Genomic DNA, 19,260 nt, shown 5'->3' with positions numbered 1-19,260 from the left:
GCGCAGTGGAGCATTTAGCAGCTAAAGAGACAGATATTGCCCTCAGGAGTTGGTGGAGACCAAAAACAGAGCATAAAGAGAGTGAATATTGGATTAACATTCATCCAGTGTACAGAAATATGACTCCAAATGAATGCTAATGTTGCACTATATCTGCTGGACAACTATTTAAGGCAATATCATATCAATGTTGTGTTGACAGTTTTGTAATGCTGCCCCCCAAAGTCCATCTTTACAGCTTTAAAAGGGAGAAGATTTGTTTGAGATCTTTATAAAGTAAAAGCACCATCTTTATAAAGTAAAGTCAGAGAATCAGATCTGGAGTTGAGGTTCTGTCTTGTACCAAAGATTGCTGTTTTAAGATTTTCTTTTATTGAACAATAATGTATTAGCTGACAACCAGTTTTGTAAAGTTAAAGTGGCATACCACTGATTTTACACATGAATATCAGTTAACCTGCTGTGAGTAGTGCTACTCAGCCTGACAACAGCTGTTTAATATCTTGTGTGGCTTTGGAGGAGCTTTGCTGAGTCTGAGAAAATAACCCTGATGATGTCATAGGGATGTCACAAGGGTTACATCGGTTTGGGCTTGGAGACCTGAACCCTTTAAAAACAGACCTCCCGTGGGCGGCTGTGGGAGATTATTGTTTGCATGATCCTGTTTAAAATTGATCTAAACTAAGAACCACAATAGCTAGAACATTCATTCTTTCTGCAGTGGAAAGCTAATGCTTCTGTCTTTCACGTCATCACGTTGTGCGTTCATGATGACGTTATTACGTTACGTGCGTTACCAGAGTATTTCCCCTGGGAGATCGTTGTTTGTATGATCCTGTTTTAATTCATGTAAAATAAAAAAAACATAATAGCTAGAGCATTCATTCTTTTTGCTGCTAAGGCTTTTGTCTTTGGTGTCATGATGTTGTAAACTTGTGATGACGTCATTCTGTTACATTAAGTGCGGAACGTAACAAAACTATCAATCATAAAAATGAGCATATCTCAAAAACTAAAAAAAGTTGCTTGGTTCAAATAACTCATGGTGTGCTGAGAAATATTTTGCTCATGTTTCATCATTCAGATTTTTTTGAATCAATATGTTTTGTGTGTTTATTTAGTGACATTTTATGATTTTTTTTAAAATTTATGACACAATTACTATACTTTTATCAGTTATTATGGTATATTGGTATACTTACATAACATTTTGACTTATGTTGACAAAAATACCAATGTAGGCACTGACAGACCATCTCTATAGCAGAGTTCAAGGGTTAAATGTATAACGGAAAACCTGCATTACAAAGTGTGGAAGGCATTGCGTTGCATTATGGGAAGTGTAGGATCCAGTGTTGCGTCCATTGCCTCCGTTTTAGTACCAGATATTTTGGACGGATTTAGATACCAACTTCATGGAAATGCAGCATTACACAGCTGGAAGTAATCTCTTAAGAAGTCAACTCTCTCGCAGTATTTGTTTTTGTGATAAAATCCAGTTATGATAGAAGATGAAGAGTTCAGGGTGATGTAACTGTGTTACATGAGCTGGGATTTGAAACCGCCAGTGAATCCTTTGCGTGCTTTAAAAACACAGTTCACCACCAGGACACCACTCAGCTGTAGAGATGCTTCTTCAAAATCAAAAATACATTTTCTGTGGACAAACACAAACAGATGTGTCGATGTGTACTTTTCATAAATAGCATACAGATGTGATGGAATATAATCTAAAGGAAAGCACAATATAATATCTTAAAGGATTAGCATTACAGGCATAGCATGAATTTACACTTGTTCTTTTTTTGTAAACAAAGTGTGTGCTTTTGTCGCGGACTGACTGGAGGTGCTATGGCACATTAGAATGGCTCGATTAGTATTCATCCACATCCTGCATTAGTGTTTTGAGCTGTCCTGGTTTGTGACCCTGGGGTGTTTAGCCGAGAGCGCTCAGATCGCTCTTTAGATGTTTACTTCAGGTCTGTGCCATGATGGCGACTCCCGGCCCCGCGCGGATCAAATCAGTTCACGAAAAGACATAAATCTGCTTACAGCTGGAAAGTGCGGGTTTATCCCGATGCCTCAGATTTAAGTATAATGTAACAGAAGCATGTGCAACAACATGTGTGTCAATGGGTTACTCCTGACTGCTCCTCTCCGATGATAATGGAGGATTTCATGCGGCCTAGATTATGTGCTGAAAATAATGCCTCAGACGGCGCAGCACAATAATCAGTGGCACAGTGACCATTTCATTTTTTCCAGAGAGAGGGGGAGACCATCTGTTCTTAAAAGCAGCGGCATTTTGAATTATTCATTTTTCCAACTGTAACACACTGTTCGAGACATTTGGTCTTCGTCTAAAAGCTTACCTTAGGATTTGAGGCAATGTGCCTTTCCCTCACAGCCATGGGAAGATAGTAATGGATCCCCAGAGAGAAGGATATGGGAGTTGTCTGTATCTCTTCGACTCAACTCGGGTCTTTCTCCCCTTAAATTTCACAGATCTGCTTGTCTTATTCTCAGCTTTCCAACAACCATCATCCTTACCTCTGCAACAACCCTGATTGACACAGAGATTGGCCATTACCATATCACATGGCTGATTGAACCCTCTGTACAGGCAGTGTCTTCTGTGAAAATACTCTTCTATATATATATATATATATATATATATATATAGATATATGTGTGTGTGTGTTCTCTTGCGGCAATATAGAGCTACAGCGTTTTGCTATTTGCAGAACATAGCAAGAACAAATGGATATCAAACTTAGTGATCTGAAAGGCACAGGTTGCTTTGGGAAAATGTCTTCCCCTGAATTCAGAGTTGACCTTCAAAGAGAGATTACCCACGATTTGCTGCTTCGCTACACACACATTTATCCAACCAGTGTCTTCGTCGAGCAACCTCTGGAGGAAGATATTCTCGCCTTTCAAATGACTTTGCTTTCTGTCTGTCCTGTTACAAAGAGATTATATGTTTTCATAAATGGTAGGTGGTCAGATGGATGAGATAACATCTGCCCTCATCTCCACTTCACAGGGTCCCGGGCACGGTTTGAAGACGGCGCACCTCGGATTGCGGAGGACCCCTCGGATTTGATCGTGTCCAAGGGGGAGCCCGCCACCCTCAACTGCAAGGCCGAGGGCAGACCCACTCCCAGCATAGAGTGGTACAAGGATGGCGAGCGCGTTGAGACGGACAAAGACGACCCCCGGTCCCACCGTATGCTCCTGCCCAGCGGCTCCCTCTTCTTCCTGCGCATCGTCCACGGACGCCGGAGCAAACCAGACGAGGGCGTCTACACCTGTGTGGCCCGCAACTACCTGGGAGAGGCCATTAGTCGCAATGCTTCACTGGATGTTGCCAGTAAGGCTCTACATTATTGATCATAGTCCTGAAAGTGCGTGTTAGTGTGTGTGTGTGTGTGTGCACGTTTTTTCCACTAGTGCGTGTACAGTATACAAATGCTTCACAGTTGTGTCCCAGATCTTTTTGCAGCTGTCTGGCAGCTTTATGGAGGTCCACTGGAGAGCTGACCATGTTTAAGAATAATGATAGGAAACAACCAGACTCTAGGAAGCAACCCCTAAAAAAATGGTGGTGTGGGTGGAGATAAATTTAGTAATAAGTAATAGTCTGTGGATTTGTTCCCAATTTTAAGGCTGCTGTGACAATAATGTATTTTGGCTGTAGCCCCTAAGTGTGTATTTCCAGCTTGAGAGGAGTCAGCACAGTGAATTTAAAAATGTTTTTAACTAGTTAGCTACTAATTTAGCAAATCCTTCATACATTTAAGTATGTGACTATATAGGTAACATGGATATAATAATACTATGACATGTTTAGTTTAGTCATTGAGATTTTGGCTGATGTAACATTAATAATTGATTGATTAGAAGATGTCTATTCTGCTGTAAAGTGAAACAGTTTTTTGAAATTACACTATATTAGTTTTCTTAAGACGTTAAAGGGAAATTGTGGTGTTTTTCTTTTTTTTACTTAGGTGTCTATGCTCACATTTTTGTCCATTATAAGTACTAGTGCCGTGCCTGTTTGGAGCGTGGGCCCGTCCAGAACAGGCTGATTGCTTTGCCCCCAGAAGTTCTGCTTGCAGCATTGTTGAGTGTGAAGTCTATTGGACGGTTCTTGAGATATGTGAAGGACAGTCATACATACACAGACACACAGACGGACAGAGAATACTTCCTTTAGAGTTAGACAATGCTGTTACAGCGCTACCTATTGGCCAAATAGCACCAAATTTGCCATGGTCACCCAGACATCATATCTACTCGTGTCCACCACATATGGTCATATTAGCACAAATCGTTCAGGAGACATGATATTTTTTGTAATATAATCCCTGCCCACAGCATTTGAGCTAAATGTGAGGTCCAGCTATAGCAAAACCATATCAAAAATCACAAAAGGTACCCTTTCTGGCTTTTTCCAGAGATGTTCTGTACCAAATTTGGTGACGATTGCTAAAAATTTTTAGGAGTAGCAAAAAAATCAGTGGGCATCGCTTATATAGATAGATTTGTCTTGTTCCACAGAATCCAGGAAAAATGACTTTGTTTCTGAGAGATAAGGTTCATATGTTACAGGCCAAAACGTTCAAATTGCCCTACATTCGACACTGCCCTCCCATGGGTCCTGAGCAGTACACCCGCCAGGTGTGAAGTCATTCGGATGAGCGGTTCTCGAGATATGTGAAAGACAGACAGACAGACAGAAAGAGAGAGATTCCTCGCTTTATAGTTAGATTGATCATGACAACATTTAACTTAGGAATGCACCGATCAGATATGCTTGATATGTATGGGTGCCGATTCTGACAATAGTAAAAATTAAATGTTTCTGCTGACAGTAACATTCATTCAGTGAATCATAAAAATGATAATGAATGTGTGGTGTACATATGTGAAATACGTAGACGAGTAATAGTCTAGATATTGGATCAGTTTACGGTTTGAATTGAGGTACAGGAATCAGTATCAGGAGAGAAAAAGTTGGATCGGTTCTCCCTCTCTGTAGCAAAGATGTGGGAAACACAGACTCTGGCGGCAAGATCAACATCAATCGGTAACAGAGCGCGAGCTTCATTCAACATTCAAAACACTACAGTTTAACAGAAAAAACGTTACTCCAAATGCTTGTCTTTATGTCATCCGTTATGCTGTGCAGCGCGCTACCACAGCTGCAGGGGACTACTTTCTGTGTTTACTGTCGGTCAGGCTCAATGACAAGTGTTTGAGATGATTTCTGTTAAGCTGAAGTGTTTTGGAAAGCTGTAGGGGGTTCGTGCTTCTTGTCCTGATTGGCGTCTTTCTTGCCAGAGTCTGAGTTTCCCAAAATCTTTACAAGGGAGGTGGTAAATAACATGTTATCATGAGTAATGGACAAAAGTATGAGGACAACACCCAGCTTGACAAATTTCCCATTACATTGCTTCTACCTGCCTGGCCTTCATATCCACATCATAGTAATACTCCACTTACAGTATGCTATAGTTCAATTCTACAAGCAACTTTCAAGAAAAATCTCTTTGCCGTTTTGGCCATTAAGTCTTAGAAAAAAGTGAAGAATCCCATTATGATTTCCCAGAGTGTTTCCCAATGTATTATTATTAGGGCTGTCAATTGATTAACATATTTAATCATAATTAATTGCAAATTAATCACACATTTTTTTATCTGTTCAAAATGCACCTTAAAGGGACATTTATCAAGTATTTAATACTCTTATCAACATGGGAGTGGGCAAATATGTTGCTTTATGCAAATGTATGTATATATTTATTATTGGAAATCAATTAACACAAAACAGGTACTGCGTTTAGCATAAAAAATATGCTAAAATCATAACATGGCAAACTGAAGCCCAACAGGCAACAACAGCTGTCAGTGTGTCAGCGTGCTGACTTGACTCTGACTTGCCCCAAACTGCATGTGATTATCATAAAGTGGGCATGTCTGTAAAGGGGAGACTTGTGGGTACCCATAGAACCCATTTACATTCACATATCTGGAGGTCAGAGGTCAAGGGACCCCTTTGAAAATAGCCATGCCAGTTTTTCCTCACCAAAATTAAGCCTAAGTTTAGAGCGTTATTTAGCCTCCATCACAAGCTGGTATGACATGGTTGGTACCAATGGAATCCGTGGTTTTCTAGTTTCATATAATGCCAGTAATTTTCTCATATCTTAGTGTAACAAAAGAACCTCTGAAAGATTGATAGCGGCTGACCTGATGGCGGCCCTGTCCAATTTTAAGAGGTTGATTCAAAATTGCAAGTTGCGTTAATGCGTTAAAGAAATTAGTACCGTTAAAACACATTTGCGTTCATGCGTTATTATTGCGTTAACTTTGACAGTCCTAATTATTATGTCTGATTAATAGTCCAAAACCCAAAGATATTCACTTAACTGTCATATATGTCAATTAATGGCAGCAAATCATCACATTAGAGAAACTGGAACCAGTGAAATTCTGGTGTTTTGCTTGATCGCATCCCCAGAAAACCAACCGTCACTGGTCAGTTATATTGAGAAACTGCTGTTGCTGACCTTCTCAGCCGGATTACACATCACATCACCTGCGGACCCTCTCTGTGTGCACCAACAATATCATGTGTGTGTGCATGCATGCATGCATGGCTGTGTTTTTCTTTGTGTGTTGTCTGCTGCTACTGCAGTATACAGCAGGGGAAGTGTGAGCTTTCTACTATCTTGGGGAAAGTGCACTGAAGTAAAATGCTCCCACTCGGAGCCGCATCTATTATTTTCCCCTTCTCGGTCGAGGACACGTGCCATTGTCTTTCTTCCCTCCTAATTGTGCCAGTGTGGCTCGGCCTCGGGCTGAACTGCAGCTTCTCTTTGGCATGAGGAAATGGATTAGTCACTAGGTTGATTAGGGGAAGGAGCATAACAGATTAGCAAGGTCGAACTGTCTTCGTTAAAAGACACAAAACAGCAATTTGAGCACAGTCTTATCTCCCGCCATATTGAGGCTTCCTTACTGGCTACAGTGTGTGTAAGTGTGCTCATGGCTGGCTGACTTCGTCTGTCGCTCACATCCAAAAATAGGGACTCGCATATATACTGTATATTGGAAAGCAGCTGCAACTAATGCAAATATCCACGCTGGGAGAAGACATGATGCATGTACTGTCATATTGTCTCTTTTAAATCGTTGCTAATGAAATTAAGTGTTGTGTGCAGCTGGAGATTACAGTACAGTCATATTGGTAAAGGGAGGATTCACCTGCAGGCGCCGAGTGACTAACAGTATTAATAAGTGCCTGTGTTTGCTCTTAATCTCGTTGCCTCCAGCTAGAGAGGGCATATGCTAAGACAGCGTGGTGGTGGTCTTAGACTCCCCCCTCCACTCAGCGTGAGGTTGTGCTGACTGTGGGGTAAATAGTGACCCAATTAGCTCTGTCAGGGAGGTGGGGGGGAGTGTTAATGAGAGGCCAGTTTTAAAGCTGGTGGTCTTGCAGAAATGTGTGTGTGTTGTTGATGGCGACGGCGGCGGCTGTGTGTGAGGTAGCAGTCTGAGGGACAACAGGTGGGAGGAGGAAGAGCTTAAAACTCCCACCGAGCAGTAATTAATACCGATGCATCTGTTTCGACTGTTAGTACTGTCAGGAGTGCTGACACTAACCTGGTTTTAACCACATTAGTTACACATTAATTGCCAGCGAATGATGCATAATAAATTGTGCTGTATGACTAAGACTTTTCTCTGCAGTGCACTTACAGATTTCCACTTCACTCACTCTGGCCTTGTATGTCTTAGCCCGAGGATAACAACTTTTCTCTGAACCGGCATCTGTGAGAGTTAGCTGGAATTGCTTCTGCGGAGATGCACGGCTTTGCAAAGCTACGCAGAAAAGGGTGTTATGGGTAATCGTAGATTCCAGAGGCTTGCTGCGGAGCTAATTTACCCACCTCCCAAATCATGACAATGCGCAGTGCGGACCTGCAAGCTGATGGGTTGATCAAACAAACATCATGTCGAGACGTTTTCTGTATTCATTCTTGCAGGGTTTGGGCGTACATTTCAACACAGTACTAACGGAGGGGATCTTCTAGCAGAGCATAGAAAAATCAATTCCTCTTTAAGGCACTAAACATCGTTGCCCATCTCATCAGCGTCCCGTTCATTTCAGGGTTATTATGAAACTAAATATATAAAAATTAAAACTAAACCTTTTTGAAAAACTGAAACTAGCAAACACACTCCGAAAACGAACTAAAATGAAATCAAAAAGTCAACATAAAATAAAAAAGTAACTGAAAATTTAAAACTATTATAACCTTGGACCATTTCTGTTGATAAATCCAAATTATTTCACTGATGTAGTGCTGTTTGTCACTATGGTGAAATTGATTCCCTGATTTCTCCTACATGTTCTTTACATTGTGGTTTGCTAAACGTGATACTGCTCGCTACTGGACACAAGCGTTATAACCCCAATCTCTACATTTAAAAGAAACACACGTGAATGTGTCCTAATGACGCCTGTGTATGTTTGCGGAAGTGCAGCCCGGAGAATCACAGTTCCAGCTTTACCGGTATGCCACAGGTAGAGCTTGTTAAATGATGTGGGAACACAAATTGTCACACTTGTTGACTCATGCCACAGACGGTGAAGTAATGAACAATCTAAAAAGCTCTGAGGCTTATCAGCACTTCCACAGTAATAACAAATAATAAGGTTGGGCGTGTTTTGTTGAAGGAGGTGATGGGACACAAATCTGTGAGCGAAGGACAGGGGATGTTCAGGGGGAGATAAAAAGTATATGTCACGTAGAAGTGGTGTACATCATCTGAAATCTGGGAACCTGAAGATTAATTTGAGATGTAGCTCAGCAAAAATAAATACAAAATAATAAATTAATGTATTAATTATTAAAATAAATTGTGAAAGTGTAAAAGGGCTAAGAACATGATGATAGAAATATATGACGGCCATTTCCGTGCTCTAGTATGTCTCATAAGTTGTTGCAGCAATTTTTGGGTTGATACCATTTGTTTGGTACTGAATTTCATTATTTTTTACCACTCGAGAATTGATAAAAATGATCACTGATCCTCCCAAAATCCCACATTAAGACACCAAGACCTTGAGGAACACCATAGAAAAAGCCATGCTGTGATTTGGTATCAAAAGGTTTTGACATTTGGAGATTTCCGCAAGAATTGCATTTTTCGACGATTGGATGGCGGGCACTTCTGTTCTGGAAACTGCACAGAAACCCCCTTATTGTCAATCTACCTAGCAAAGCCATCCATCCTCTGAATGATCTAGGTCTGTAGTTTGTGGTTGTAAAATTTCATGAGGCTGTGATTATCCTAGAGGTCACCACAAGTCATTTAATACAGTGAGGTCAAATTTTAAAAAATGGTCTCACTATATGAAATGGCTACTATGGGGACTAACATCATCACACATGAATAGAGTTGGGCTCATTGGATCCACAAGAGTCTCAGCTTTACAACGATACCTAACTTATGCAATTCCAAGACTGTTTAGGGACCCCAGTATGCAGAAATATTCAAATCCATAATTTTTAGAATAGGCAAAAATAACACATTTGTATTGTACTGCATGCAAACAACTGCATGTTTTGCCCCAAACTGCATGTGATTATCATAAAGTGGGCATGTCTGTAAAGGGGAGACTCGTGGGTACCCATAGAACCCATTTTATTTCACATACTGTATCTTGATGTCACAGGTCAAGGGTCTCCTTTGAAAATGGCCATGCCAGATTTTCCTCACCAAAATTTAGTGTAGCTTCATAGCGTATAGCTCTCAAACTGAGTCTGCTACAGCCTCTGAAAGACAGAATAGCAGCAGTGGCCCACCGGCAAGCCGTGGGATTGTTAAGAGGATAAGGTGTGACAGGTTTTGTTCCCACATCATTTATTTCCCAAAAAGCAACAAGAAAAGAAGACACCTGTAAGCATACCGCTAACTCTCGCAGACGCCACTTCAGTCAAAGGAATAACCGGAAGGTATCATGGGCTCGGAGTAATGTGGATATGTATCTCAATAAATAGAAGAAAATATAGCCGGGACAAGCGCTGACTTCATCGCTGAGTCGTGGAGGTTTGTGTCGAAACATAAAAAGGATTCAAGAACTTAGATGGATTTCTTTGTTGTGTACAGTCAGTCCCTATTTGCTTCACAGTTGTAGTTGAGGTGATTCATTTTATGCTCAAATGCATTTTGCTCACCCCGAGGTCCACACGTTATGTTTTCTGTATGTTGCTCCCCTCTAGAGTACCTCGTAGTAAGGAGCTCGCTCTGCTCGGAAATGCCAGCAGCAGTCATTATTCTGTCTTTTTTTCCCTTCCCTTTTTACTGTAAGCTGCCGGTGATCGGCTGACTTGCCTGGCTGTTGAAAAAGCCAGAATAATGAGACAGTGGGAGTGGACTGAAACCCGTTCCTCCATTCTCCCGAACTGGGTGTTTTTGGCTTTAAAATAAAATGAAGGGGGGTAAAAGCAGTACTAGTGTCTATTTCAAAATCATGAATGTGAATGTCTGCCTGTCTCAGCGAGGAGACAGTCACATGGTTGCGGCAGGATTAGAATAAAGTAGGACAAATAAAAAATAAAACTTGCTTAAAAGGCTTTAGAGCCAGATGTTCCGCTTACTCCTGATGAGGGATTATGAAGGAATCAAAGTTCTGGTTGCAGCTTGTTTCTTGGCTTCCTCTGCTCTTCGTTCTCTTTTCACTGGGGATATATATCAGATACATATCATCCCTGATGAAGAGTGTTGGGAAAGTTACTCAGGCTGTGCTGCCGTGTTAGAGGCTTCAATAAATAAGATGTTGTGTTTTCCGCGGTTGAAAGCAATTTGCTGCTCGCACAAAGTTTGAAACGGATGGCGATGTTGTTTGCATCTTTGACTGAGACAAGCTCAAAATTATGAAAATATTTCCAGTTGTTGAAAGTATGCCTCTCTTGCTCTCCCTTAGGGCACGGTCACACGTGCATGAATACAGGTGAGTGGCCATCACCTGCCAAGGCGATATTCACCTGAACCAAATTTCCACTCGACGCGGTGCGAAGATGCATACTGACGTGCCACGTAGGGGTGGGCGATATGAGGAAAATCAATTTTTTTACCAAATACCTCCATATTGCAACGATATTGTAGGGTTGACTATTGGTGCTTTCACAAAATATTTACACAATGACATTTCTGATAAATAATCATCAGTAACGTGGATATAAGGACTAAGTGTAAAAGACAAATAACAGAACAGCTAAAACATTCTAAATTCAGAAAATGACATCACTTTACTGTAATGTAGCCTTTAAAACCAGGAAAAGACAACACTTATGCCATGTTACGACATCCAAAATCTAAGACGATATCTAGTCTCATATCACAATATCGATATAATATCGATATACTGCCCAGCCCTACTGCCACACGATCATGTCATCGGAATATAAGTTTACCTGGCACCAAAAAAACAATAATGTTCTGGTAAGGTAATTTTGAATTTATCTGTACTTGGACCAGTGGGCAACCTCCGATGGTCTGAAAAGTGAAGCCAATGCTGAAGTGTCTTAAACTTGCATTCTTTCTAATAGCCAGCAGGGGGCGTCTCCTCTGGTTGCAAAAATAAGTCTGATTGTAAAGAAGTCTATGAGAAAATGACCCTACTTCTCACTTGATTTATTACCTCAGTAAACATTGTAAACATGAGTTTATGGTCTCAACCCCTAGTTTTAAGTCTTCTTTGACACAGCATGATGTTCAGTAAATAACGGTCCCACTTAGATTCAAATAGACCATAAAGCAGGGTATGGTTTAGGGCGTGGCTACCCTGTGATTGACAGGTTGTTACCACAGCGTTGTCCAGTCTGGTAGTTGTCCTTGTGTTTGCAGTTCATGAAAGTTAATTGTTGCACATTAGTCACTGAAAAATGTCTTATTCAGCGTTCGGTTATACTTAGCTCCACCCTCTCGTGTCACTCCTGGTTGCCAAAAAAACAAAGATGGTCAAATGCAGAACTCGATGCTTCAAAACGGCAGTCCACAAACCAATGGGTGACGTCACGGTGACTACGTCCACTTCTTATAGTCTATGACTTGGATACAAGAAAATTGTCAGCCTAAGTTTGACTGAAAAAACTGTGGTTTATACGAGGCTGCCAAGCCTCTCTAATAATGGAGAATGCGTTGTTTGTTTGTAATTGAAACATCATTTTTGGAAAGTGGAAGAATTTATAGCCATGAGTTTTTCATAAAAACGATTTGCCCTGGAGTCTCTTCTCATCCTCCGTCAACACAATCAAGACAATGGATGGATTAAAGCAATCTCTCTTCTCTGTAGGCAAAGCCTCCATTAGCTGTGACAGGGCAGTATCATGGCAATGGGATTAGACCACCTCCCTAACGGGTTTACTGCTCCACGAAATAAAAGAACAATGGGAGCCAGGCGGCGGGTTCGTTTCAGGCTCTCAATAATGTGCACTTCCGCTGTCCTTTCACCTCTCTGTCCACCCTCCTACCTGTCAGCCGTGAAAACACCGAGCCTGGTAGCCATTCACACATCTGTCTGGCCCACGCTGTCTACTCTGCCTGCTTCCCACGCTCACTGTCACCTCATGTTTAGTACAAAAGCCTTTTTTGCCCCCTGTCCTGTCTGTCACACTCACCCATCATGTTTCTTTCTTGCTTGGTATGTAAATGGTCTGTGAACTGTTATGTAATTTGCCTCGTAGCTGCTTGATTTGAGACAAAGTTTCATTTCAGTTAACACAAATGCCACGTTAATCAGCCCTGTGCATGCGATACAAAGTGCGACTGCGATATATGCAATTTTCTTGTGATTAATCTCTCATCCTCCCCCTGTTAATTTTTCCAAAAACACCAACAGATGGCCTTTCTGCGCTCCTAGAGCGCCTCTCTGCTAAACACTACATTACAGAGATAAATGTCACTTAAAAATCAAGTGATGAATACTCGCGTGCAGATTAAATCTCCTAATCTGTATATCCCTGAAATATTAAAGTTATGAAAATGAATGGGCGCTCTCTAATAGCACCCACAGAGCACTGAAAGTCATTTAGCCCTGCTTTGCCATTACTTAAGCTCACAGGAAGTGCCTTGGGGAAAATGAGGATTTGTCTCTGCAGCGACATGATCGAACCTCAGCTGCCCCGCAGTAACCACGCTCCTCGTCTGAGCCCAGCGTGGACGGACACAAGCGAGAGCGCAGGGCCCGGTTTAGGAGATTATTAGGCGGACCTAGTCGTATTATGTCTGAGAAGTTAAGTTCGGGACAGTAGCCCCTCAGGAGGGAGAAGGGACGGTCCGTCTGTGTGTTTCTTGGCGATTCCGTGGTGGGATCATCATCACATATAAACATCCGTGAGAAACTCTGCTTGGCGTGGCTGACTTTTAAGTCGGAGCAAGGACGGATCACATTAACTTGAACACAGCTTCAAAGAACATTTCCGTAGCTCGTGTTGCACAGTGTTTGGGGGTAGTGATGTTCGGAATATATTCTGCTCTCTGGCATGTGTTTCAAACCCTCAAATGTCCCACTTTCTGCGAGTCTGTGCCCGGGGACTCTGGGTTTCAAATGCTAAAGGTGTGTGCGTGCATGTGTGAATTGTGTCTGTGTGTGTGCAGTTCAGGGATTAGCTCTCTCTGCCCATAACTTTTTCACTTCAGTCACCACGGCAGTGAAACAAAGGTCTCCGTGCGCACATCTAACCAGACGGAGGTCTAAAAATAATGCAGTGCTTTCAATTAGCCCCTCAGCTCTGCAAAGCATTTGAAACCGGCAGCCAAGTGAACAGGGTCTGGGTTATTTGGTGAAAAGACCTTTGGGAGGAGAGTGAGTGCCTTTACTGGTTATAGTCCACTCATGATTTAGCTGTAGCTCCTGCAAAGGCTCCTTAATAGTCCTGGTTTGTGACGGTCTTTAGGGTGTTTTATGTCTCGGTGGCAGATGTCCACACGTATGTCTACAAGCTCCCCGGTCAGAGAAGTCCCTCCTCCGTTAATCACCTGCTCTGAGATGTATTACAGTGCTTGACTATGAATAATAATTAAAATATCACTGCAGCGTAATAAGACGTTTAATAAAAGAGGTCAGAAGCTCGGAACAAATCTTCGCTTTGTAGACTGACCTTGAAGACTTCTCACTTTTCCTCATTCTAAATGGCATGGCATTAAAAAATCCCAATGGGTGAAGAAAGTAAACAAACACCTCATTTCAATAAAGTTCAGTTTAAGAAGACGGGTACGTGCGATTGATTAATTCACATCACGTAAGTTAAAGAAAAGGCCGTATAATGTACGGATTGACTGATGTCCACTTCAGATTTGAGAGAAAACTGTCAGCCGCTTCACTTCGTTTTGTAATATTCATATAGTGGTTTACCCAAGACAATTACGGCCGTCGCACTGAAGTGAGGAATGATTTTCCGTCTTTAAACAGCTGTGATAAAGGCATCTCAGATGAGATCTTATTCAAATCCAGTGGGTCTGAATATTGATGCTTTATTAAAGGCCAGGGCTGCCATGTTGACACAGACCTGTCAGGCGTACTGACGGATAATTAATATGCCATGGATTTAATTATGTACTCAGGGTAATTGGCTTAGAATGAACCAAGTGCTTGGTTTAGTCGATTTTAGGTGGATTACAGTAATGTCCCTAAATCCTAATGAGTGAAGACTAACAGAGATTACACCAATTGACTGTTCACTAGTTCTAGCATGGCATGAATATATTGTTTGAAATGATTGACCATGCGAAACTTTTTTGAAATATGAAATTGAAAGAACAAAAAAACAATAATCTTTCAGAAATAAGCAGATCTCATTTCTGGGCTGTGGAATTTGCCGGCTAAGATAACAACTGTCATGAGCAGATTTTATCTGCTGGCGTATGCTAATGCTAACTTTGTCTCCAGCTGACTTTTTAATGTTTGCGAACAAACAAAAACCCTGAAAATATATAAAATATGCACTTGGTGGTTGCGTGCATGATTTAATGCTAAAAGACTGCGTGTCCTATAGGCAGTCAGCATCCTCACTAGTTGATGATCCATGTAGAAATAAAAATAAAGAAACAACATTTTGTATTTCAGGAAGGCCCCCTATTACTGCATTATAGTTAAAAATTGGGTTGAAAATGTGATCCGTTGAACAAGAGCTTTGTAGTTGGTATGCTTATGATGTTAGCACACAAAGCATAGACTGTGTAGATGGACGATGCATCTCTACTTCTAGCTGCTGCGCTAGCATCACGGTAGCTGTTCAGCTAGAAAGACACAACAACTAACCATAATATCTCTCTAATTACATCTATGATCAAAGTGACACTTGTTCTATTACACAGACTTGTGGCGGTTACAGAAAGTTAAAGTAACATCTCCTCTCTCATACAATTACCGAGCCTCTGGCTCTGCGACTACTTCGCTCAGAGCAGCTGTCAATCACGACGTCTCACCTCCTTTTTATAGCATCGAATAACTAAATAAAACCAAACTTATCAGCGTGATAAGAACTACCTAAAATGAAACATTTATTTGACGTGTGCTTTGACATTTTAGTTTGGCCCATGTCCCATCCGCTTACATGGAGGGGGCGGAATTTATGAGCTATACTGCAGCCAGCCACCAGGGGGCAATCGAGATGTTTTGGCTTCATTTTTGGGAAGCTGTCATGTCGTCCATCATAGGGAGGAAGATCTGTGCTCTTGACTTTTGCAGCAGGCAAACTGTAACAAATATTAACAGTGTGCTAACGTTACTTTTTTTAAAATGCTAACGTTACTTGTGTGAGGTAGGTTTTTGTGCTTTTAACCCTTGCTGGACACTCACAGCTATTTTCCCACTACCTGTAGAACTAACATTATCTTTGTGTGGTCTCGGTTGGCATCAACTAGCTGCCGTTTCTCACTAAAATTCCATGTGTCATGTTAGCTAGCCAGCAACTAAGACAGGCGTGTGGTAAAATGAGCTGCGTACAAATTTACCTTTTAAAAAGTATTTTGACTTGTTTCCAGAAAGTTGCTTCATTTCTGAATGCCCATGATTAAGCTGTCATGACATTGTTGTAATCTGTTTTCTACCCCCTAGCTGCGCATGCATCTGTCTATACAAAAAACATACTTGGACAAGCAATGGCCAGATGTGTGCATTTAGTGTTCATATTTTCAAACATTTTTACAAGAGAAGGTGATTTGTGTATGAATAATAATCGATGAGTTTGGCAAACATAACACAAGTTTGACTGGAGTGTAAACTTCCCCAAAACAAATTACAGTGCAAGACAGAGCTATGGGTACTCTAAAGTCTGCTCCCATTTTTCGTAATGTAACCTGTAACCCCACAAAATAAAGTAGTCACTAACAACACGCCCCTTGCTTTTGGAAATAATGCCAGGTGAGAAACTAGTTTGCAGGACATGCTAACTAACATTTTTTACAACCCTCCAAACTCCTGACTTGACAAGCCTGCCGTGCCTAATTACTGACAGTGAGCTATGATTGGATAATTGCTTTTTGTGGGTGTGTTTTTTAGCGATCGCTCAATTAATGATTGATGATGATTGAGCGCGTTAATGTTTAGTCTGTTGCCATGAAATGCAGATTGACAGAAAAGCAGATGATCTTTCATCTTTGTATCTGTGAAAGATCGCTAAAATATTCATGAAAGTGGAAGAGGAGATTGTATTGATTGATTATGCAGGAATAATACGCTTTGGTCGAGAAAAAAAGCCTGTAGGCTGTAGATGCAGGATGTGGTCCAAACGTGAAGAGTAAAGCCGTTTGTGTGTGTGTGTGTTTGAAAATGAGAGCCTGTCAGCATTGGAGTATGAGTTTCTATTGTACAGGAGGTCTCATGAGAAGGCTCCAGTTCACGGTTCACACTGAGGCTTTCATCTGTCAATCACAGTCGAAGATTAGAAGATATCAAAGGTCGCCGTGTCAGAGTCTTCTCATCCTGTCGTCATCCGCAGGGTGGCGAGAGTGCAAACTTCAGGGGTGACGTGAGGATAGATTTTCACTTCAGGGCTGATTTTATTTGAGTGTTTCGGATTTGTAAGATAGCGTTTAGAATCAGAGACGCAATCCTCTCATTAATGCAGAGGCCATTTTTTCTCCCTCACACATGGGCTAAATTATGAATGCGTTGTTATTTGTTTACTCCATGCTGGACTGAGAGATGTGCATTATTCATCTGCTCTGACAGGAGAGACAGCAGCAGAGTAGGACACAGGCCTGGGAAAACATTAAAACGGAGAGCGCAGTCTAACGAGCACGTTGCCAGGGATTTGAGCAGTCATGCACATGCAAACACAATAATCGACTTTCTCTCAATAAGCTTGTTTTTTCAGCCAGCCCTCGCAAAGAAGATGGTTCACTCAAGAAAAACAAGTCAAAATGATTTCCAAGACGAATGTTTCTTTTGAGAATATTGGTCGTGTGTCTGCGCTGCTGCTCGCCGATCTGTGGGTCTGATTTACAGTCTTTGTTTTGAGTGAATCAGAAAGACAGACAGGGCGTCTGAAGCTAATTAGATTTCTTTGTGTTTACTTCTCAGTCCTGAGAGATGATTTCCGGCAGGCCCCGAGCGATGTGGTGGTGGCTGCCGGTGAGCCTGCAGTGATGGAGTGTGTGCCTCCACGTGGTCACCCTGAGCCCACCGTCTTCTGGAAACGCAACAACGTCCGAGTCAGCACCAAGGATGAACGCATCTCTGTGAGTTCAAAATAAACACTGAACAAAGACTGAGCAAGTCACACTCCCATTTAAACAATAAATAGGATATACAAACCCAGATATTTAACCTCTTAAACTTTCCATGCTGTGAAGCCAAGCATCAGCCAAGTTTCAATCAAAATTTGATGCAAATTTTAACCAAATTTCCAGAAAATTTGCAGATGAAAATGAGAATTAATGCCATCAATTCTCACTTGAGCAAAGGTATATGAATCCATGACTGAAAATAGTCCCCAAACAAATTCACTATTTACTTAAAGTAAACTACAGTGCCCAGCTGTTTTAGGAAATAATTTACCATAGACACAGTTGGTAAGTCAAAACATATCGAGAGACACATTGCTGGATTTGTTCTTTTCACGGGATTGTTTGACAATAACAAATATATAGAATATCACCGTCCTTCACTTTTAAGGAGGAAATCATTAGTGCACATGGCCAAACAATAGCTAAAGTGAATATTAATGGCATTTAAAGGGACTATTTGTAACTTTCAGAAATGCTTCTTAACAGCGACACCTGTGGCCGTGAAATCAACGAAAGTCAGCGTCGGGCTCGCGCTTGCTCGCTCTCAATATACCTGAACGAGCATCACTCAAAACAGTGAGGCGACACACGTCAGCTAAAACCACAATATCACTCTATATTTCAGCTGCTTGGCAGTAATGTTAGCTGACCAGACGAAGGTCTCTCCATGAACATGATTTAGATCTGATCCTAGTGTTGGCTTTTCCTGCCTAAGTGCAGGCTGAGGCAGCGGGGCTCTCCAGCGTGTCTGTAGAGCTCCGTCACTTCACAAGACACAGAAAACCTCTGTTGGTCTGGAGGAGCTGCAGCAGTTATTTCTGCACAAACGTCCCCTGTACATTCACTAGATATTCTCAGAGCTAAACTAACTCTTCTGCAGTGTGGAGTGAGCGCGCGTTCACGTCTAGAGGTGGAGCGAGCTGAGCTGTCTGAGTGAAGGCGAGCAGGTAGAGGAGGAGGGTACAGCGGCTACACGCGAACGCGCATATGCGAGCGCGCATGTGTGACGACCCGCTACATTTATGCGCATACAAAGTTACAAATAGTCCCTTTAACAATAAATGTAATCTAAAACATTAATTATAAGATATTTTTGTACTTTTTTTATAAAGAGCTTCTTTATGAAGCGTCTTTATAAACCCACCATTTGTTACCATCAATCAGCAGTCCTGGAGAAAGGCAGAGATAATCATTCACAGTGACAATAGTTTCAATAGAACATAATTCAATTCAGAAACCTTCGTTTTCTATGGACCGGAAAAAGTCTCGGATTTCGCTGTCACTTTTGTTCTCTCCTCTCATGTGTGAAATCAACAGCTGGACACAATCTCTGGTGGTTTTTGAAAGGCGTTTTATTTTTTTCTCCAAAATGAATGAAGTCACGAGATGGAGTTGATGAAGGACAGTGTTTGCGTCAGTGATAGAAGCAGTGGTTGAGGAAATATTCAG

The 19,260-nt window shown here is 41.5% G+C and overlaps 1 protein-coding gene across 5 annotated transcripts in view; it reads left to right on the top strand.

Moving 5' to 3' along the window:
• The window catches only part of LOC141771744 (roundabout homolog 2), a 70,661-nt gene that overhangs the window by 10,612 nt on the left and 40,789 nt on the right, over window positions 1–19,260 (top strand). For 4 of the 5 annotated variants that reach the window (XM_074642335.1, XM_074642337.1, XM_074642333.1 and 1 more), the window contains exons 2-3: window positions 3,047–3,373; window positions 17,606–17,763. In XM_074642335.1, coding sequence (XP_074498436.1) covers window positions 3,047–3,373; window positions 17,606–17,763 — 485 coding nt within the window. The remainder of the gene's footprint in view (window positions 1–3,046; window positions 3,374–17,605; window positions 17,764–19,260) is intronic. The other variant, XM_074642338.1, reaches the window with a different exon arrangement.

This window comes from Sebastes fasciatus, chromosome 7, assembly GCF_043250625.1.
Source record: "Sebastes fasciatus isolate fSebFas1 chromosome 7, fSebFas1.pri, whole genome shotgun sequence".
Classification (NCBI taxonomy): Eukaryota; Metazoa; Chordata; class Actinopteri; order Perciformes; family Sebastidae; genus Sebastes; species Sebastes fasciatus.
This window is presented reverse-complemented; position numbering and strand designations above follow the sequence as displayed.